At 41.5% G+C, this 24,430-nt stretch overlaps 1 protein-coding gene across 1 annotated transcript in view; it reads left to right on the forward strand.

Annotated features, from left to right (window-relative positions):
- The first annotated feature begins 7,416 nt into the window (after positions 1–7,416).
- LOC147422020 (uncharacterized) overlaps positions 7,417–24,430 on the forward strand; it is a 29,880-nt gene continuing 12,866 nt past the window's right edge. The window contains 1 exon segment of the mRNA XM_086503001.1: positions 7,417–7,914. Within this exon segment, the coding sequence (XP_086359127.1) occupies positions 7,417–7,914 (498 nt within the window).

The following is a 24,430-nucleotide window of genomic DNA, read 5'->3' on the forward strand; positions in this document are numbered from 1 at the left end:
TACACACTTGGGGTGCCTAAAACCTTGGTTTCAATGTTATTATGTAGAACTCAAGATTTCAAGAGTTTTTGCACGATAAAGAATTCAAGATAGAGTTCAAACAATGAGATTTAATTGAGTTAGGAGCCCAAAAAATACGTAGTTTCTTGCTTTAAAAATATAAAGTCATTTGTAGTTGTCAAATTGCACTAGAATAGTACTTGTCTATACCTTGCATGTGACTTCAAATCTTATCTTTGAAGTGCATTCCATTGTTTTGTAACAGTAAGTGCTAACACTTGGCTTTTATAAACATAAAAAAGGCCATCTCTACAAAAAGATATAATCATTTTATGATTTTTTTGGCAAAACAGCTTGAAATTTCACTAAAATTTATATCTTAGAACTTACCAGAATTCTCTCCATACAGATTGTATTTTGATATGGAGAAAAATCCAGTGTTTTCTTTCCCTCAAATCCAATCCATAGTACAAGCAAGGTGTTAAAAACTTCTTTTTAGCTTGACAAATAAATTGCCAAAACTTGGTAGAAAAACAGGACACTTAAGTGTCCAATTACAGAACTAGTGTTAAAGACTTTTCAAATGAGGACGTAGCAGTATCATTTAAAGTTTAGCTTATCACCTACTATTTTCACAATACCAGTAGAAATCTAGGAGGGAATGGAAGTCAAGGAAATGTTCCCCTCTTACCTAAATTGAGTATATATTGCGTATCCCCACGCTCAGTGGGTGTGACCCGGCTCTAACCTAAATTCACAAGAGGGGGGCCATGGGGAATGGCCTATCTTCCAGTCCCTCACACAAAGCACATTGCTCTATTCTGGTGGAAGAATCCATGCTTTCCGTGGTGCTTCTCTTTGAAGAAAAGATCAAAATATTCAATCCTGCAAAGCTCTACATACAATCTAGGTACAACACGAATGCAAGGGCACCAAGGCAATCCCCAGTAGTCGAAGCAAAGTAGTATGCCAAAATCCATGCACAACTAGAAACGTACTTTTGGAAAAGGGAGGGCCTAATGATGCTCATACTCAGCTCATCTATTAGTCACGCATAGATGTAGTATCGAGGTGGTAACGGGGACACCCACATCACCCTTAATGCATCCGTGTGGTATGCACATGGGGTATTCTTGGTTGGCTTTGGTGAGAAACTTAGCAATGTCAGCAGTGAGAAAGAAGGTGGAATAGCAAAATCCAGGACCTTAGAGAAAGAGATTTTACTTATTCTTGTAGTTTTAAAATGTATTTTGTCAAGCTAGTTTTAACATGTGATTGAGAAGAATTTGATGGAAGCTTTGCTTGAAGTGGCAACTTGCAAGTGCTGCCACCTAGCAAACTTACTACCATAATCCCTTTCCACATAATGTAAAGAATAGATTCGTGAAAAGCATGTACAATTATAGGTAAAGGCATCAGAACCACATATTCAACCATATATTCTTATCCCATAGTTTTGTTTTGATGGACTCTTTCTCGACTTACATGGAGACAAGCTGAGTGAGAATACTACAACACGCCGCACAAAAATCGACGCAGATACCAACGAGACAAAGTTTGTTTTAAAACTAAAATGCACTGAAATAGGAATCGAAACAGTCGCCCGGTTTTGCGTTGTCAGTATATGCACCGATATATATCCCGTCAGAATAGATTGTGAAATAAGCATCGAAAGTGGTGCTCCTAACGGCACTGGTATCTACTTTAAACATTTCGACGCTTGTTCTGAGATACCTACCGATGCCTATACTAAATTTTGTATCGGCGACCAAACCTGCAAATTTTTCTTTGGGTACAGAGGGCTGGGAACTAATGCTGCATGTACTACAGCAAAAGAAAAGAACCCTCTCTGCCCAAAGGAAGAGTGCACAAGCAACCACACTCCACCTACAAGTTGGCGTTAAAGAGCGAGTGTATACAGATTAGCAAAATTGTAAGAAGAACAAACCCACAAAATCAGAAGCTTAACCATGAAAAGTTCTCAAAAGCCTCACATAATGTCGACTCCCAAACCTCTGGCACAACGGTATAAATATTTTATAACCATAATTAAAACATGCTTCAAAAACTTCAAAACCATAAACATAATCCACTTCATATACCATAACCATTACCATAACTTGCTTGTCATACCACAATCATAACAACCATAACATCATTGCAAAACCATAACCATAACCATAATCTTTGCCAAACCATAACCATCACATGATTGCCATACCATCACTGAAAACCATAACCATAACTTGATTGTCAAACCATGACCCGAACCTCTATGCCATACCATAATTGCAAAACAATCATTATCGCAAACGAAATGGAAAACATAAGCACTACAAAAGTGTACCTGCAAACAATCACTGAGTAAGACTTTATCAAGAAGACCACAGCTACAAAAAAGACTGTACCAAGAAAATTGTATCAAAATTACTGAGTAATACTATATCAAGAAGACCCTCATGGTAATGTCTCCCAGTCGACGTACTCTCCCTTCTCTTGCAGCAGCTGGGTCAAAAGGGCCACAAGTCCATGCTTGTACCCATACTTCTCCTCTCGGCATGTCGGAAGGCGCTTCATGGCAACTTCCTGCAAAATTATGGTTTAATCATGAGATAAATATTCAAATAACATCTATATTTTCAACAATGCAAAGCATACGTATAATACTTACAAACTCATGTTGAAGTGTGTCGTAGCCTCCATTCCCAAGATGTGACGCTCCAACAGACTCCAAACATGCTCTGGTTGCATCTCTCTACTGTTGAAATCTGTCAGGATTGTCTTGTGTCTCTCGTGCAATACCCGCCTACTCCTCTGCTTCCAACCATGCCGGCTTTGGACTACCGGCATTGTACCTGTCTCTCACCTCTGACCGACGTTGTGACATTATGGCCTTCACCACACCCAAAATCCAAACATTCAAGACCGGATCATACCCCTCTACTAGTATGTACTTTCGGTAAAATGCCTCGATGATGTAACTCTTTCTTTCATCGTCGAGATTATCCCAAATCTCCATCACAGAGTGACCAAGTTGAACTATACAGAGCTGCCGAGTCCTCTATCGCATGACCTTTTCGACCCTATCCGCCACAACAGCCCCATCCATGCTCTTGTACATCTTGCTAGGATCATGCTCGTGTGATCCTCAAGGTGTATGTGGTGTGCCAATCGATGAACTATCTACTGAAGAGAGTGGGGACTCTCTTTTGGTGGTGTGGACGCATCGGTAGAACCGCTACCATAGAAACCACCGCCTCCAGAACGACACCTACCTCGTCTTGAGGATGAACCACCCCTCAGTGTATGGGGCACACTAGTCCTAGGCATAGGGGGCAAACTCAACTGAGATGTGGGGCCGATCGATGTAGGAACCACACTAGTCCTTGGCATAGAGTTGGTTGTAGTAGGTCTAGAAGAATCTCTGCCCAAAGGTTCTATGACATCGTGATCTTCTCTGGTGTGGAAAGAGACCCATCCGCTCAGGTGACATGTCGGCCAGCGTGACAGGAAAACTATAACTAGGAGAGTATGGCTCATCGTCATCGGCCATGGCTACAGATACACAAATAACACCGTCAAAATAGATTAGTTTACAAAAGAAACGCTTAATCAATACAAATAACAAATAAATTGCCAACACAAATGCATGAATCTAAAATTGTATTGTAGACTAATAAAAAGAGTTCTACAAAAGAGTTCATAGCAAAAATCACTAGTTAATCTCTTGTCTTCTATGAGATCTGATGCACCAAAGATGTCTATCTCAATTTGTACTTCTGCATCTTAGTTATCAAACCCTACTTCTTCGTCGCTCTCCACATGAGCTTCACTATTTGACACTTCATCTCTAGGTTCAGGCATATGCTCACCACTGACCTCCAGCTCAAAATCCAAACTTATATTATCCGTTGGCCCTACACTTTGTTCATGAATCACCTCTTGGACCTCAACGTCCAATCCTTCACACACTTGCTTGCTCCGTGGAGCAACTTGAACAACATATAGCCAGTGCGGTTTAGACATATCAATTTTATCATTTCTCTCCATAGTGGATCTAGTGTGAACACAACTTGTTCACAATGCTGCAGAAGTACGAATGTATCCCCTGCATCCGCCTAGAGTTCCACTATAAGAGGTACTTCACATTAGCGATACTCGCAGTGTGATGCTCAAAAGTGAAAATCCACGGCGTCGTTATGAGCGTCGCCATGGGTGTCACTATTTTCTTTGTTGTATAGCGACACCCATGAAGACGACGACAGGGGTAAAAAATAGATTGAGAGCACCAAAAACTCAGCTCTCAGATCTGAGTTTTGGCACCCAAGAGAGGAGGTAAACCCGCGCTCTCCCTCTCTCTCTCTTTCTCTTCCCCCCCCCCCCCCCCCCCCCCCCCCCCCCCCCCATACACACACACACACACACGAGGAGAGGAAGGAGAGCCAGGTATGCTCCTTCCCTCTCCTCTCTCTCATGTTCCCTTCCCCTCTTCCTCTCTCTCTATCTCTCACACACACACACACACATTGTGTCTGAGAGAGAGAGAGAGAGAGAGAGAGAGAGAGAGAGAGAGAGAGAGAGAAAGAGAGAGGGAGAGAAAGAGAGAGAGTACATACATGCAAAAAAAAAAAACACATACACACACATGCATAAACAAAGAATGCATACACACACATTGAGAGAGAGAGAGAGAGAGAGAGAGAGAGAGAGAGAGAGAGAGGAGAAAACAAAGAGTTAGAGAAAGAGGGAGAGAGAGAGAGAGAGAAAAAAAAAACCAAAGAGAGAGAGGTGGGGAGAAGACGAAAAGAGAGAGGTAAGGGGAGACAACAAAGAGAGGGAGAGAGAGATAGATAAAAAAAGTAGAGAAAATATGATATGAAATGTTATATTAAGATTTAGGGTTAGGTTAGATTTAAAATTACATTTAAAATTAAGCTAGATTGAGATCTAAGATTAAGTTAGATTATATTTAACTTATATTTGAAATTTATGCTAGATTTAAAACTAGGTTAGACTTAAGATTAGGTTAAGATTTAAGATTAGGTTAGATTACATTTAGGTTTAAGTTAGATTTAGGTTTATGTTGAGTTTAAGGTTAGGTTAGATTTAGATTTACATTAGATTTAAAATTAGGGCAAGATTTAAGATTAGCTAGATTAGATTTAAGTTAGATTACATTTAGGTATAGGTTGATTTAAGATTAGATTAGATTTAGATTTATATTGAGTTTAAGATTAGATTAGATCTAGATTTATGTTAGATTTAAGATTAGACTATATTAGATTAAATATAGATTAGATTCTAGGGCATGTCAATGAAGGCTTTGTCCAAAGTGCAAACAATAGTTACACAACAATATGTATATTCCCATCAGAATCTGACATCTATTAACTCGCCCACTAACCATTTCAATTAGCTCAAAATCACCATATATTCAATTACGTTACATTTAAGATTAAATTTTGGATTTAGTTTTTATATTAAAGTCTACCATCGGGATTACGAAAAGAAATTAGAGTTAGGTGAACGGTGCTCCCTCTCTTCCTCTCTACGGATGCGACCTTAAGTTGGAAATCTTTCAACGGCATGATAATCAGATTGGAGGCCAACATGTAATGTGCTAAGTAATCCCTTGAACAAGGATCTGCTCTGAAGAGATGTTAAGATGCGGTCAATTGCTACAGCTAGAGAAGAGGCAAAGGGGTTTTGTCCATTGAATGTACTATCATGTAGACATGGGTGTGTATATTTCTTGTACCCACAAATATAGGCATTGACCAATAAAACGAGATTATAATCGAGTGGTTCTGATCTCCGTGCACTATTAGACCGAGGTGTGCAGGGATCGGACATGACTAGAGAATGCAAGGTAGTTTACAGTGTGAATAAACAGAGAGAGAGAGAGAGAGAGAGAGAGAGAGAGAGAGAGAGAGAGAGAGAGAGAGAGAAGACGGAGGATTCCAATAGAAGATTAAATTTATCTCCAGGTTATAAGGTTTTTACATTCGTTGTGAGCAGTGACGAGGATCTCTCAGCAAGGATCTTATGTCCTTGTAATCAATGCAAGCATGATGTGCGACGGACAAGACGCGTTTCTTTGCATCACGTTCGCGAATTTAGCGAGTTTGATCCATCTATTATAGATCAAGTTGTTGCCAATTATAACTCGTTGGACTCTGACGCTGGCCAATAGGCAGTAGTCTTTCAACCCAATAGACGTGTTTGCAGGCCCTTTGGTCAAGAAACATACATGAGGCACAAGATGTAGCCTCTGATATCTCGGAGGATGATCATGTAGACCACATTCCCAACAAGGCAATGTTTGAGCTTGAGATAGATGAAATGATCAAGACGATCATGGATTCAAAAAGGCTTATCTATGATGATATGAAAAGTGAAGCAATACACCATTGTATGATGGAGCACGTGTGTCTAGATTGAAGGTGCTCCTCTTTTTTCTCAACATGCAGGCAAAGTTTGGATGGAGTGACACCAGCATCACAACGCTTTTCAGGTAATCTATTACAATGTGTGTACTTCAACAAAAAACTCTAGATGTATAATGATCTGATAGATTACTTACACAAGTGTACCGTATTTTTTTCCCTATGTAGATTGCTCAAAGAGCACATACTCCCAGCTGATAATGTGATGCCAGATTCTAAAGAGGAAGCAAGAAAGATCTTGCAAAACTTGGGAATGGATTACAATTCAATTCAAGCTTGTCCTAAGGACTGCATTCTTTTTAGAGGGGAATACATAGACATGGAGACGTGTTCGAAATGTGATTCCGAGAGATATCGAGTAGATCTCCACGGAACAAAAATTCCACAAAAGGTTTTGTGGCAATATCCTTTGCTTCCTCGCATCAAGCATTTATTCGAATGTAAGTCCATGGCCGCCCTAGCATCATGGCACACAGAGAATAGATCTTCGGATGGTGTGCTACGGATTCCTGCAGATTGCGCAGCCTAGAAACATATAGACGATACATGACTAGATTTTTCCAGGGAAGCTCAAAATTTGTGCATAGGCCTGGCTATGGATGGCGTAAATCCATCTGGTCAGAGATCAAAATCTTACATTGTATGGCCCATTGTCATCGTCAACTACAACATTCCCCCGTGGTTGACTACCAAGAAGGGACACCTGTTTCTAAGATTGATTGTGCCGGGGCGGTATAAAGTGAAGAATATGTATGTGTATCTTCGTCCATTCCTGGAAGAGCTACAACAATGGTGTATTGGCATAGAAGTGGTGGATATGGGCCGACACACAAGGCGATGGAATGCTTTCATTAGAGGCATTCTAATGTGGAGCATGCATGACTATCCCATACTAACAGAATGCTCAGGTGATTTACACTCAAAACTCAAACACTGTAAATCTTGGTTCTTCTCAAGCTTATCTATTGTCATGTGTATACATGCAGGGATTCAAACAAGTGGATACAAAGCATGTGTCACATGTGGACCTAGATTTAATGCACGTCAGACACCCTCATTGAAGAAGCGAATCTACGAAGGTCATCAAGTGTATCTTCCAGAGAATCATGAGTTATGCGATGGATTTTTGGGAAGAGATCCACCGAGGATGTTTGCACAATCATGGTTAGAGCAGAAGGAGATGTGTGATGACGGTTTGTCCCAAGGGATGAAAAGACTCTCTCTATGGTACGAGTTACCATATTGTCCCAGACTCATGATCAATCACTTGCTCGATCCAATGCGCATATTCAAGAATGTGGGTAATCTGTTGTGGGACTATCTGATTGGCAAGAACGATACTTTGGGAGCCAGGGTTGACCTTACAAATGTGGATCGCATAGAACAATATTGACCACAGACAGTACCCGATGGATGAATAAAACTCCCTAAAGCGCCATGGATTCTGAGAGGAGCCCAAGAACGCAAAGTAAAAGAGACCATTCGATCTGTGTGGACCCCCACTGGCGTAATGCATTTTCTCTGAGCTTGTTTCACTAAAGAAGGGAAGCTTACCGGTTTGAAGTCACACGACTGGCATAAAATGTGTCAGGTATGTTTGAAGTGGAATATATCATAGTGGGAATTGTGTAACAAATTCGTATGTGGACTTTAATATCATTGCTAGACGTGTTTTGCAGTTTATTTTACCGGTGTCCATTGAGGGATGTCTCGTGACATCCATAACACAATCTACAAACTTGTGAAGTTGGTGCAATGGATCTCACAATAGGAGATCAATGAAGACTCCAAGCCATTTTCCAAACTAAAGGTTGCGGAGGTTGTGTGCATGTTTGAACGTTGTGGAGGTTGTGTGCACATTTGAGAAACACTTTCCTACTACCATGCTAACCATTCATGTGCATCTTCTTGTTCACATAGTTGATGAGGTGAAAATAGCTGGCACAGTACATTCTAGATGATGTTGTTTTTAGAACGTTTCATGAAAATGCTCAAGGGATATGTGCGTCAGAAGGCACGTCCGGAGGGTAGCATGGCTAAAGGTTGGCTGGTATTAGAGTCCCTATTTTACATTGGAGAGTGGCTAGACGGGTTTGATAAAGCCCGGGACACGCTATGGAAACCCATAGATGATGAGTGCATATCTAGGATTGTCATGTGCAATCACGGTGTTGAGAAGAAGATGACGAAAGATCTAGAGGCTAACATAAAATGATTTTGTAGGCTGCTAAATCTACTGATGCAAAAGTGGATTTCACAATACAAGGATGCAAAGCAAGAGCGACAAAGGGCACGAATTGAGTGGATACGGGGAAGACGAACGCCTATGCATTATCCGGAGAGTCTGGAGAGCCTACCAACATTCATGAGCTTAAGATGGTTGCACAAGCAATTGAAAAGTGCACAACAGTGCGGTGAAGAAGTGACTGAGGAGGAGTGGGAGTACTCTCGGGGTTGCACAACCAAGGTAAGTTTGCAATGTACAACTAACGACTTTCTAGATGTTTGAAGGGCCACTCATATTCTTTATTGATTGTAGTGTAAGTCATACACAGTAGCATGGTATAAAGATTGACATTTTAGGTTGGAAAAAATCGACAAAAAGCATTTTACTTAAGATTGTGGAATCATGGAAAAATTTGAATAGTCTAGTCGACGACGTTCCTCTGATGCAGATCCTGTGGTGGCGGAACTCTCTTACTTCGACATGCTACAAGAGATTTTGAGGATCGATTATAGAGGATTTTTTGTCAACTTGTTCGACGTGCAATGGTTCAAGATAAACATGGAGGGTCGCAACGCTACTATGGGCAGAGGAGAGTTTGGTTTCCTTGAGGTGGATTCAACTAAAAAATGGACCGACCTAAGAGACATTTTCGTACTACCCGATCATTGTGAGCAAGTAAGTTTGTAAATAGTTAACATCCAATTTTAGAAGTTATGTGCTTGGAAGCTCTCATGTAAGTTATGTGGCTCTGGCAGGTGATACTTCATCCTACAAAGTCTGCATCAAACTGGTGGTATGTCATAGACGTAGCCCCTTGTAGCGCACGAACCTATGAGGGCTACCATGTGCCAATCACATCGGAATCAATGGAGGAGTTTGGAGAAGATGCTCAGTCAGAAGCCGCAGAGGTGGTTCCAGATGAGCATTAAGCTACTACTCTCTATTGGGTGCATGCAGAGGATCTACAAAATGAAACGGAGGACATTTGCCTAAACGGAGAGCTCTATATAGACATCGGGAGTTATGGTGATCTATGCAAGGATGAGAGAGAGACCTCTTAAAGCCATAAACATTGTATTTGAAAAATTTTGCTCCATTTTATAATATACATTGTAGTCACGTGGCTTTTTGTCCATTCCTGTCTATATGCTATACTTGAGAAATTTAAATTGTGTTTAATCATCATTTTTTCCACCCCAGCTATGATCTAGGTATGTTCTCACAAGCAGTGACCCTCCTTTGTGTCGTGAAAGTTTGATATGCCGACGCAGCATTGCGCTCCAAGTGTGATGGAGACTGAGGCTGCAATCACAAAGGAGGTGATCAGTCTCTGCTTATAGATGCTGCTTGTGTCTCACTAGATCTACTGGAGGGACGAGCAACATCTATGAGCAGAGATAGATCAACTTGACACGCGATTACAACCTCAATCTCTATCGCACTATGATTTTTATCCTTTTACAAGATACATAGAATGCACATGGGAGACAAATTCACAAGAAATTCACAAGAATCTCTCTACATAGGAATCCCTCCCTCTTTATGAGTCCTCTCTCTCTCTCTCTCTCTCTCTCTCTCTACACAAAAATCCCTCTCCCTATTATCTAGAGTATAAATTATAGCTTGTCCATGTTTTCTTCTCCATTTGATATTGAGATTTAATGTTCGGGTGTTTAATGCAGGTATGGATGATGATGAGTTTCTTTCTTCTTTGTCACCCCAGTAGTGGAGGTGATATTAGGAGTGTCATCGCTCTGGAGCACCATCACGTCGTTCCAATCCTTTAGCATCTCCCTCTGTTTTGGAGCATTTAGCACGCTCCGAAGCTTCAATATTGACGAGACGATCTTCACACTCATCTAGGCACCGACACTCTAGTGGTGGTGACGATGGTTGCTGTGGGGATGCCTCCGCTGATGCCTCGTGTTCAACCATGATCCTTACCTTCCCCTTCTTTGCGCGCCCCCACGCCACCCACGACTTCGTCATCTATGCCAGATTTTGCGTAACGATCAGTTGTTCCTGTCTACACACCACTAGCTAATCCTCCGAGAGTCACCCCAATAAACGCTCCTCGCTTCGGGGCCCAGACTCGAATGGAGACACTTGACGTCCGTACCCCCATTGAGACGCCGCTAGATACCCCTGCCAAGACACCCAGGTTCATGCATCACAGGCGAGAGGGCTTGTCGTACTCGGTTGACATGAGCGGCGCAATCATCTTGGATGACAAAGGCAAGAAGGTCATCTGGCACATGCGTGGTCTTTGATCTCAAGTGTTTAGACACTACATACTAAACACCTGGAGTGAAGTGCCAAATGAATTAAAAGACAGTCATCAGCATGCTGCATGATGAGTTTCTCGTGTCAAGTCGGGATGAGTGCTTCAATGAAGACCTGATGAAGCTTTGAATGCGCAAATACTTCAACAAGCACAAGCATTCTGAAGTACAAAAAGAAATAAAGCATGGTTGGAACATACCAGATTGGCTGGCCAAACAATATTGGAAGAATGTGAAGGGAGCAGCATGCGAGAATCCTGACAAGTGGAAGCAACAGAAGGAGGTAGCCATTGCACGAGTAGAGGCAGGGAGCTCACACCACTTGGGGAGCGGCAGGTGGGCATCATTTGAGGTGGATTTTGTAAGTGTTTTTGCATTTCTCTTTAGGTTTGGTAGTTACACCTATTTGTACTTTTAAATTCTAAAATAATGTATTCTTTGTATGTTTTGAACAGTGGGCGATGAGACAGGACATGACCCCACATCGTATGAGCATGAGTGCACAAGTTGAAAGGGCTTAAATTTCTTGATGGACATTCACAGTTCTCGTGGTGACATGGTTAGTATTTCACTTTACTTTTTTACATTTGTTGTATTTTATTGACAAGCTAACAAAATATATTATTTTGTAATTATATGTTTATACTTACAAAAAGTCTTATTGGTTTTTATTGCAGAATCCGACAATTACACCACTTGGACGCGATGAGATGTTTGATTAGACAACATCAGTCTAGCCATATCCAAATAGAATTAGTTTCCTTTTGTCATAGCATGTATAATGAGATGACGTTGTTGGGAACAAGCAAACTGAAACACCTCTACAGCGATGTCACCCAAGAGCGTTGAAAGAGAACTACAAGACACCAAAATCTTTGCAAAATCCTTTTGAAACACCACGAGTCCAATAGGAGTAGACCCTTGGGAATTTACTAGCCGTCGCCCACCCAAGAGACTATGTCACATAGGAGCAAAACCCTGTCAAAGCACGGATTTACAGCACATGCCGACTAATGCGTATGAAGACAAGAGCCTCCACTTTCCCAATCAAACATCACAAACCCACAACTTCAACATCAATTCTACAATTCATAGATACATGCCCTCCGAATCTGTCTACACAGAATTTGCCACTAGGCTGCCATAACCATAATCCTGCAGAGAACTAGTCGTAACCTGAAGAGCACAACTCCAATTGGGGCACTTGAAAGCTTGGAAAAAAGATTGAAAAATTAGTGGCGAGAAAGCTGAAGATGAACAAAATTGATTCCATATGCCGCCATGAGAAAAATTGACGCGAACAGAAAGCTGTCCCAGCACGACTACACGTAGGAAGGCTAGTCGGGGCAAAAAATTTGCATCCAGAAGCACCAAGGAGACACAACGAGCTAAAACCTGAAAATTTCAGATCTTTGGATGAAATCTTTTAATTTTGTACATGAGTTTTAGTTATATACAAGTCTCACTTCAAAAAACTCACTCACGGGCACTTACAGTAGCCCGACAGCTGTCACTAGACTAGCGACTTGTAGTGCATGTACATGTGCTTGCTAAAGCAAGCTAAGAAACCCATAAAAAGAAAGCCCACACACCCCTTTTGAAACCGGGAATCATGTCCATATGTACAAATTTACAAAAAACGGGGTGTCAGAAATGCGCCCAACATAGTTTACCACACCCCAACATGCTAGATCATTCATGATCAGCAGCACAAAAGAGATCCTATAAACCACATGAGAGAGTCTTCACTTCATCTTCATCATTAGCCACATGATCCGAAAATTCTTCAAAAGAAGGCTCATCCTCAATCACAGTCATCAACCTTGCAATATACTTCTTCAACCTGTAGCCATTCACCCGTGCTTTATGTGGGGTACCATCCAAGTCAGCAAGCTGATATGTGCCATTTGGAAACCGGTTTAAGACCAAGAAAGGACCTTGACACTTGATTTGAAATTTCTTTTGAAAATTGCTATCAAGATTACTATTTTAAAGAAGCACCATGTCACCCTTCTTGATGTCCTTGTCCTTCACCTTTTCATTTGCCTTTGCTTGATTCTTCTTCAAGACCTGCTCATAATGCTCAAAAGACAACAACCTATCCAACTGTACACATTGCAAAGATAGAATCCTTTCCTTGAATGCATCATTGGGCCCTTCTTCAAGATTTATCATCATTTTCAAAGCTGGTATCTCCATCTCAATAGGAAGTAAAGCCTCTTTGCAGAAAACTAGATGGAAGGGAGAGAAACCAGTACCTAATTTGATGGCAGTCCTGTAAGCCCATAGAGCACAAGGTAGCTCTAAATCCCAAGTCTTCACATTGTTTCTTGTCATCTTTGTAAGCATCCTTATGAGCTCTCCATTAAACCTTTCATTCATGCCATTGCATTGGGGATAATATGCCGGAGTAGTAAACATGCGATGCACATGAAGCTAATGACATAGATAATCCACCAACTCTCCCCTGAAACCTGGACCCTTGTCAGAAAGTAACTCCAATGGAATGCCAAATTTAAAGCAAATATCTTCATATATAAATAAGGAAACATCTTTACTCGTGATGTGCTTAACAGATTTGGCTTCGGCCCACCTGGATAGATAGTCAACAACAGTAAGTATGTAACATTTGCCTCTAGTTGTCATAGGTAGAGGACCTATTGCATCAATACCCCACTTCTCAAACACATCATAAGCCACAATGGTGCCTCTAATTTCTGTTTTGAGAACCCTATTTTCCATTCTTTGACACTCTTTACAAGACTTGCACCAGTGATGAACATCACATTGAACGCTTGGCCACACATACCCCTCCTGCAAGACTTTATGCAAAGTGATCTTTGAAGCAAAGTGACCACCACAAGAACCCTCATGATTCTCCTCTAAAATTTTGTAAATTTCCTCTTTCCAAGGCACTTTTCTCATCACAAGATCAGCACCCTTCATATACAAGGCATCACCAAGTAGCACATACCTTTTGGCACGACGTAGGAAGGCGTACTTTTTTGACTTCTCCAACTCCGATGGAAGCATACCTGTTTGTAGAAACTGTTCATCCCTCTCTAAATCTTCCCTTCCCAAATAAAGAGGAGAATCAGCCCTAATCACATACAATTGCCAAATTGAAGCTTGCACTGCACCATGTGCTTCTTCATTTTGAGACCTATCCACATGCCTTAAACTCCAAGCTTTAAAATGTTTAAGCAGATTCTTCACTTGAAAACGAATATTTTTCAGCCTTGGATTCTTACTTTGCCACACCCCAAGTACTTGCTTAACCACCAAAAGAGCATCACCTCTTACCCTCACACGACGGATGCCAAGCTCAAGGCAAAGGTTGAGACCTTTTTCCAAGGTAGCATACTCAGCTTCATTGTTGATTTGTGCCGTAAGCTTCAAACACCTTTTAGTTACCAACGCACCTTGAGGATCATAAATTACAACACCTCCCAAAGCTTCACCATGCACTTTCCTGTAAGATCCATCAAGAAATAATAGATAGGCATTGTCTATGTCAGGAGCTTTTATGTGTTGCCTCTTTACTGCATCTTCCTTAAGAAGAAGAGGGATTTCCTTATAAGTAAGCAAATTAGCCAATGTAGCCCTTGTACTCTCCTCAACAAGAAGAGAGAATTGGAATTCCTATAGCTCCACAATCCACTTCATGAGACTCTTTGAAAAAGTAGGGCTATTCACCAATTGAGGTAAAAGAGTGTAGCTAGTAAGGAATGTGAATGGTTTAGAGAGAAGGTAGTGCCTAAACCTTCTACATGAATAAATCACACTCACCATGATGAGCTCCACCTCGGTGTACCCTCTTTCCACCTCTAGCTTCACCCTGCTAGCACAATAGATAGGCTTCATGTAGTGGGAATTGTTACCTCGTTGAAGAATCATAGCTCCAATAGCATCCTCACCTATTGATGGATTCACATAAAACTCCTTATCCCAATTAGGAGCTTGCATAGCAGGAAGAGAACCAAGAACCACTTTGATACCTTGAAAAACCTCTTCACATTCATTTGTCCATTGTAGAGGATCCAACCTTGAGCTACTTGTTGTAGAGGATAAAGAAGTTGATAGACAAAGGAATGAACCTTGCCATATACTTCACCTTTTGTATAAAAGTAGAAAGTTGCTTTGTATCTTTAGGTGATGGGAGGAGCACCAAAGCCTTCACTTTGTCCGGATCCGCTTCAATCCCATTCTCTGAGATCATTTGCCCCAAAAACTTCACTCTTGGTTGAGCAAGATGACACTTCTTTGGGTTTAGTTGACCTCCACTTTCATCATATTGCTTCAATGCCATCCCAAGCTTTGCACAATGATACTTTATAGAGCTATAAACACAAAAGTCATCAATAAGATCCTTCACAAACTTGCCAAGAAAGGGAGAGAACACCTTGTTGATGCGCTTCTGATACCACGCACAACCATTCATAAGGCTGCCTCCTCAAAGGTCCTTGGCTGCTTAAGCTCTACCTTCAAATGTAGGTTACTCGTAAAGCTTGCAAGAAACCTGTCCTTTTTCAACATGGCTAGAGGAATTTCAGCCCCGAAAGATGTACACCACTTTTTCCATAATGCATTGAAGGGTGAAATCATGAATAGGTGGAAAGCTATATATGTGATATAATTAAATAGCATAGCATGACATTGGGGGTGTGGTCACTGGTGCCATATTTCAGATGTCCAAATTTATATTCTAAAAAATGTTATATTGAAAAATTCAGCCTTCACACACCCACTTTGTTTCATGAGTAGTTGGCAGTTTCAAACACCGTGCCCCCCCTGACCCCCCGCCTCTCTCTCTCTCTCTCGCATGCTCAAGGTCTATTGTGCTTAGAGCTTCTACTATGCAAGCTTGGCTACTTCAAGGATGATTGCAGTAACCGCCCTCTTCTCTTCGAGGTATGTCTCTCCCATTGAACATGTACACTCTCTACTGCTTGAGAATGTGCGCCCCACTTGGGATCATTTAGCTACATTAAGCTGCATTTGGAGTTGCATGAGTGCAACACCTTGCTGATTTGCAACAAGAGGCGAGCAAAACCTAATGCTGCTGCTGGCTGCATGAGAGGACATAGACTCTCGAGTTAATTTGCTAGTCCACAAGCTGCATGCAATCTTGAGGCAAATCCCATAGCACATCACCTTGAATGCCGTGCTTACAAGAGCAGGCCCATGAAGTTCTTGTTTCTTTTTAGCAGGGATGATAAGCGAGGGCACACCACGTCTCATGAGTTCATTGGATGATGTGCAGGTATATCACTTGAGACTGCATCATGGCACCTTCCTCAAAACATCCGATTCAAGAAAGCAGCAGTCTAGTTAGGAACATCGAACACCTCTACATATGAAGTTTTGTCGTCTTGCCGAGGAATTTCATATGGAGCGTGGATTTCCATTGGAGGGAGTTGATCTGCGTAGCTTGATAGAAAACAATGACATCTCTGAGGAGGACTGGAAAGCTGTCTTTATATGCCCAAAGCCTGTTCCGGGTAGCCAGAAGAAAGTGAAGGCATACCATGCTCGGTCGGAGTTCTTACAAAAGCTTGTGTGGAGACACTGGGATGTCTACCAGGAGGGTCCCTTCATGTATGAAGTAGGGACTCAATTTGCAAAGGCCTTTGCATTGGAAAATTGCAGTGAATTTGGCAAACATAAAATTTCTTGGGCTATCTTTGCAGAGAGGGCAATGAGAGCCTCAGAAGAAAGACACAACTTGCAAAACAAGATCAAGAGGTGGGAAGAGCACATGAGTGGTAGAGGGAGAGGTTCCAAAACCATTGCTGCCTCTACCAGATCATCATTGAAAACAGAAGGTACGTCTATACCATTGTCAAGCGTTCCTACAGGAGGATGCCTGGTACAATTGGTAGAGGAGGATAGCAGGGCACTTGCAAAAATGAAGAATATTGCAGAGGGCAGATTGCAAGACTATAAGTCAAGACTTGAGGGTGCAAAGAAGCAGGTAGAGGATCAAGTCAGAGAATTGCATGGGGCTGAGGGTGCTCAAATCTCAAACACTTTGGCCATAAAGTTGCAAACGGAGATTGATTGCGTGCAAGACCCTGTAGCTCGACAATGCCTGATTGATTTGATTGGACAATTCTCGAGTACTACTAGAGAGAACGTTGCTGAATTAGAAGCCAATGTGGCTAAAGAAAAGGTGCATACCCTCCTACATGTGCTTCACTTTGTTTTGGAGTATGTGGTTCACTTCCATGTGGTTATGTGGTTAGAGTGTTATGGATTGTATGGTTATGTACTGTATGAGCATATTCTATTTTTGCTATGTGCTATATAGCACAAAATATGTGCTATATGGTCACAACATAGCCATCATCTTCATGGAGTGGGTGGTTATATGCGATGTGTGGTTATGTGCTATGTGCTTTATAGTTCAATCTAGGTGCAGCATGTTCACAATAGTACCCTCATCTATTTGGAATGTGTGTGATTCTATGCTATGTGCTATGTGTGGTTATGTGCTATGTGATACATAGCAAAATGGACATGTGTAATATGTGCTATATAGCATAACCTGTATGTTATATGCTCACAGTATAGCCGTGAAGTGTGTGTTAAATATTGATATGTGCTACATACCACAATATTTTTATGTGCTATGTGCTAAATAGCACATTTTGTGTGTTATATGTTCACAATATAGCCCTGGAGTGTGTGGAATAGTGAAATGTGCTATATAGCACAATCTCTATTTTTGATATGTGCTACATAACACATCTCTAATTGTGATATGTGCTACATAGAACAATATTTGTGCTATATGCTATGTGCTATGTCTCATATAGTCCACTGCATATGATATACCCAACAAGCTTGTGCTATATAGCATATAGAGAAAATGTTTGGGCTATATCTGGTATTTTAAAAAGTCTCTCTGCTATGATCTGCACTGCATACTCTATGTAGCACTTATAGCACATTATACTTGGACTGTGCTATGTGCTATATAGCACAGTGCATATCATATACCACATCAAGCTTGTGTTTATAGCATATAGAGTAAGTGCTTGTCTTATATGTGGTATTGCAAATAAGGGATAAGATTCACGCTGCATATTCTTTTCAGCAATCTGCTTTTGTTGGGTTATTCAGACTTAAATTAGATGTGTTGTCTTCTTTGTTTCACAGGCACTACTTGCAGAAGTAGAGACCAACATAGCACAGAAATCAGAGCACTTTAAATTTTGTGTTACCATGGAGAGGACTTCACATAACGTGGGAGCCAGTTTGATGAAGCCTTTTCCTCCTGTGGATTTTAAGCAGATCATTAGCGAGGTGGCACTTAATGGGTTCTACTGTTGCACCCATGTGTACCATATGCTATGCTTCGCGCATGTATGTAGCGACTATGGCTATTGTGTTGCAATAGATTGCAACATGTCTATTCCCCCTAGAGCTAAGCATATGATTGGTATGAAGGTGAAGAGTGAGATGAAAGAATCAAGTGCAGGTAGTCACTGTGTCAATTATTTACTACTACTATTGCACGCCCACTTTCCATTGGCAGTTTAAACACTTTCATTTAATGAAATCATTTGTAGGTACAAACATCGCAGCAGAGACCTATATACAAGAATCATTGAGGAAAAAAACAGAGAGAGTCTCTACGCAGGCCACTGGTAGGTACCAAAATCAGTATTTATGTGTGTATTTTGGGATACTCCAAGTGAGACTTTGTAAATAGCTTGCTTTGTAGAATAATCATCGCATGCTTGCTCCAACAAGATGATGCATTCCACAAGGAAGAATGGCCTGATTACCCCAGGGATGCAGCCAGGCCTTGAAGGGGAGTCTACCTGAGGGATGCAGCCTGCCCTTGAAGCGGAGTCTGCCGTAGGGGATGCAGTACGTGGAGTAGTTGAAGACATCTTGATGGAAAAGTCTTCTGCAGTCAAATCACCTAGGCAACAACTAACTCCAAGAAGGCTGTTGCGTTCTCCGTTGAGTGCCAAAGAATCACCGAGTGTGGACACTAGAGATGAGGCAGTTGCAGATGTGGTGAAAGCAACACCCCCTCCACGGGGAAGAAGCCAACACCAAAGCGCGATAAATCGACTCCCAAGAACTTAGGTGGAAGTGCCACAATGGATATACCTCTTGATTCATTTAGGAAGAGAAAGAAACCAAATGCAAAGCAATGAGTGTGTTTTTGTTGTAACTTCATGCAATTAGAAGATGTCTTTAGCATGTGCAATCCATTCCACCCCTATTGTATCCATGCTCATTGATGAATAAAGTGCTAGAATTTGTTAGTGACATGTCTCTTAATTCTTTGCATCGAGTAGTTGCAAACTATTTCATTTATTTTCTGTACATGTTTAGTAATATGTTTCTACTTTCTCTTGTCGTAGATAATCAAGAAGTTGAAAAAAGAGGAACTTGCATGAGACGCACTCGCTCTTCAGGGTTTCTAGATGAGGGGTTTGTAGGTTCACTGGCTCAGGCTTATCCTGTGAAGAATCCAAGAAGGGGTGCTACAGCTTCCAGGGGGGTTACAGGAAAAAAAAAAGTGTCTTTTGATACAGTTGAGGGGTTTGTAGGTTCACTGGCTCAATCTTATCTTGTGAAGAATCCAAGAGGGGATGCTATAGCTTCCAGGGGGGTTACATGCAAAAAAAAAGAGTCTTTTGATATAGTTGATCCATGCACACCTACTAGTACTGTTGAATTTGTTCCAAATGTGCCTAATGCAGTTGATGTGCAGGTTGTGCATACAGATGTTAACCGTGCTAAACTTGAAAAGGGTACATTACCCACCCCCACCACAATTGAATCTGACACAGATGCCATTGATGATACTATGGTAGTTGATGCCTGCACAGATGCCATTGTTGATGCTACGCTAGTTGATGCCTGCACAAATGACATTGTGGATGCTATGGAAGTTGATGCCCGCACAGATTCTGCTGCTGATGGCAATGTTAATGATGGTGGAACAAAAAGTATTGTTCATGCTGTCATAGATGCCCTTCTTGATGCAATTGTGGCTATGGGTACAGATGCCACTGTTGAATTTGGCACAGATGCCATTGATGATGCTACCACAGTTGATGCCTGCACAGATGCCATTGTTGATGCTATGGTAGTTGATGCCTGCACAAATGATATTGTGGATGCTATGGAAGTTTATGCTAGCACAGATGCTGCTGCTGATGGCAATGTTAATGATGGTGGAACAGAAAGTATTGTTCATGCTGTCATAGATGCCCTTCTTGATGCAGTTGTGGCTATGGGTACAAATGCCACTGTTGAATCTGGCACAGATGCCATTGATGATGCTACCATAGTTGATGCCCGCACAGATGCCATTGCTGATGCTATGGTAGTTGATGCCTGCACAAATGACATTGTGGATGCTATGGAAGTTGATGCTAGCACAGATGTTACTATTGATGGAAATGTTAATGATGTGGAACAGAAAGTATTGTTCATGCTGTCATAGATTCCCTTCTTGATGCAGTTGTGCCTATGGGTATAGATGCCACTGTTGAGGATACTAGAGGCATGGGTGAGGAGGTCCTCATTGAGAGAGAATCTAGAACACGTGAGGCAGTGGGTGCAAGTGATGTCACAGCCCAAGCCGAGGTGGTCTGTCCAAGTGATGCAGCTGATGACATTGTTGATGCAGAGGAGGCAAAGGGTACAGGTGCCGCTTTGGAAGATATGGGAGGCTTGGGTGAGGAGGACCTCATTAAGAGAGTACCTGGAATAGGCTCAACAGTGGGTAACGGTGATGTTGCGGCGTTTGCAGCGACACAGCTTAGGCAGGTGACAGAGAAGTTCAATCGGGAGAGACAATGGGAGAAGTTCTCATGTGGCTGCTATGGACATGAAAGAGGCAAATACACATAATAAAACTGAGGCATGTATAGAGCAAAACAATGAGGCAGGGAAAGGCACATAGGTTCCCACTGACAGAGCAGCTCAATTGGGAGAGGCAATGGGAGAACATTTCATGGCTGCCGTGGACACAAAAGAGGCAGCTGCACATGATACAACTCAGTCTTGTACAGATCCCACTGTTGGAAATACCAAAGGTAAAAGTCCAGAGGTCCCTATGGGTTGAGCGGCTGCTACTACATATACAAATGAGGCAGGTACAAAGAATGTTGATAAAGAGGCCAAAAATGGACATGAATATGAGAGGCAAGAGAGGCCGTGTCTTGTGGTAATTCCAGTATAGATTGTTGCACTGCTTCCTGCGTCTTTTGAGGACAAGAAGAGAAGGGACAATTTATGCATCATACTGGATGTGAATGGTCTTCTCATAAGGAGGTATAAGGTCTCCTTCTACAAAGGAATAGCGAGAAGCAGTACTTCTGATTGGGCAAGATCAAGGTATCAGGTAGTCATTGGGCCAAACGCTACAGGAAAGATGCAATTTGAATATGTGTCAGGCCCAATGCATCAATCTTTTTGCATGCACTGTTACAAAGAGCACAAGTTGCACTATGGAGTTGCATGACCCAGGACAATCTAGCACTTGCTCTGAGTGCATGCTTTCCTAGGCTAAAAAAACAATTTTTCCTCGATATTATCGGTCAAGAAGGGTGTAGAGAGGCAAGCTTCAATCTAAATGAAGTTCCTGGGATCCCTCCATGTAGAGATAGCGCAAAGCCCATATTTTTCAAGTGTTTGAAAGACTTTTGGAAGCACCATCCTAAGTTCAACTCTGATAATACACTAGTGGTGGATGACACACTCTACAAGCGTTTTCTCAACCCTCCCGGGACTTGGGTCTGTCCTGCTTCGTTTGAACAAGAAGATATTTGTCATTCCCCAATTTACCTGGCTAGCACATTGTTCCCTTGGTTAGTCAAGGGGAAAGTCGCACCCAGCCCTAATGCTTATGCAAAGATGAACCAGTTTGAAAATCCTTCGGACATAGTGTCTGCTCGTGTCGTCAACCACTATAGAAGTCAACGAGAAGTATGTAGGGAAGGTTGATTGTGGTTATGGAATCATGTATACAACATTTTGCGCACTGAATGTACTTGCGATTACTATACAAAAAACTGGCCTATTCAAAGTTCTCTAAACTTAATGATTGAATGATGTAATTTTATTTTGGTGATATGATGTTGTCATACTATGATAGAGTCCCGCTACATGGCACACATAATAGCATAGACAGGACCATCGGGCTATTATTACACATAGTTATGCTATATAGCACTCATACTGTAAGAAATACTATGACATAATAGCATAGATAGAGAGATTGGCCTCTTATTACACACACTTACTCTATATGGCACACATAGTTCTCTCAATATGTAATATAGCTCTTTCACATTCCACACATCATATCATAGACAGGAACATTGTGCTATGTGATACACACACTTTTACTGTATAGCACACATGTTGCTATCTTACTACAATAGAGTCCTTTTATAGCATAGAGAGGGACATTGGGCTATTATTACAAACACTTGTGCAATATAGCACACATCATAGCCTAGGTAGATACAATGGACTATCTTGACTTATTACTTGGCTACATATCACATATAGTAGCATGTACACAACTCCATAACACCCAATGGGTAGCTATTCATAACAGTGAGATGATTGTAAGAATGAGACATGTTTACCTCAGATTCATCAAGAAAGAGAATGGGATGCTCTTGATAATGTTTTCTTCCCAATTGTTTCCGACAAATATCTTGGCTAACTTTTTTCAAGGTGCAACATGTTCACAATAGTAACCTCATTATCTGAAATGTGTGTGATTCTATGCTATGTGCTCTGTGTGGTTGTGTGCTATGTGATACATAGCACAATGGACATGTGTAAGGAGGTACTGAATGGTGAAGGATATATAGAACATAATATAAGCTTGTTAAATAGGTATCATGTTGCTTCATAGGGCATGGCATTGTAAATGGTTTCATGTAGTTTCAAAGATAAATAATATGTTTTTGAGGTAGCATCTACCAAAGGCATGTCAAACTTGATTGCCCGAACAAGGTGAGAGTAGAGGTTAGTAACTCCCCTATCATCAAGTAGTGTAGTAATTTGGGTCCCCCTCTTGCTGTTGATAATAACACCCTGTGACAACATAAGTGTTTTTATCACATTTGTTTTTCCACTTATCTCTTAAGATGCAATCTGTCATCCATTTTCTCTTTATACATCTCAAAAGAAAGAACTCTACACCTTCTGCATTGCCAGCGTCTGCATTGACTACAAAGTTATCACCTTCAATGAGATACTCACTCAGCATATCCTGGGATCCCTCAAACATTGCACCTTCATCTTCTGGTACCTCATTCTGTTCTACTACCTCAGAGAGTGGTTTCAATGCCTTGTGTGTCCACTTGCCTGCATATGATTTGCTGGAACAAGTCCTCCAATGGCCCTTCATGCAAGCATCACAAAAACAAGAAAGCCGCCTGGTCCTTAATTGAGTAGGATCATGACAACAAACCTGCAATGCAATGGAGTGATCGAGATCTTGGTACTCTCTCACAACCCCATAGATTAGACCTCTCCACTTCTGTCTCTTTTACTAGCCAAAATTTCCTGTTTATAGTAGGACCTGCTTTAGTGGATTGTGCATAAGAGCTACATGCAACATTGGACATTTTTCTCGTAAAAAATGCAACCACGTCTGCAGCTTGCCTAATAACAACTCCATTACTCTTGAGTTGTTCATGTGTAAGGGCTCTCTTTATCACCAGTGCGAGTGCCATCATGCTCCCCCTTGCCATGGCCAGAGCCAAAAAAATTCCATGTCATCTCTGTACCTGTTAGTTGGTAATATCTAGCAACAAAGTAAAATGGCCTTGCAGCCTTGAATTGCGAGGCTGCACCATCTAACCACACCCAATGCTTCTTGAATTTCAGCCCCTGGTCTTTAAGCCACTGATCACAACGAAGAAAACAATGCTAGACAAATAGCGTATCATGTTGCCTATCATCGGAGATGTATAAATGCATATGCTTGATAATATTGTCACCTTCGTTGTCACGCATGTACGTTATGTGAACAAGGATGGTGCATTGATCTGTATGCCAATGCATGGGTTGTGCTTCATTTTGCTCTTTGAACGAGTAATTTTCAGCAAAGTCTACTACAGATAATGGTATCTAAAGGAAACACCTTCAAACATTCTCTGTATTGATGTGCCTGCCATCTGTAAGTGAAATTGTGCTCGATGAAGATTCTGATGTCGTCTTTTATCCTCCATGTCAGCTCACTTAAAGCCACCTGTTTGAGCGACAACATCTTTCTCTTACTTAGAACATGCTTAGTTTGAACTTTAATGTCCTCGAAGACTTGCAGTGGAGCTGTCTTTGTCATCTCTGCAAGTTCTTCTGGACAAAGGCTGAGCTTTTCCACACCATAGTTTTTGCTTTGGCCCATCAAGCAGGTGTGTTTATGGAACATATCCCCCTCAGCCTTTGTACATACGCATGATTCCCACAACTTCGTG

This window comes from Adiantum capillus-veneris, chromosome 27, assembly GCF_014529385.1.
Source record: "Adiantum capillus-veneris isolate H3 chromosome 27, ASM1452938v2, whole genome shotgun sequence".
Classification (NCBI taxonomy): domain Eukaryota; kingdom Viridiplantae; phylum Streptophyta; class Polypodiopsida; order Polypodiales; family Pteridaceae; genus Adiantum; species Adiantum capillus-veneris.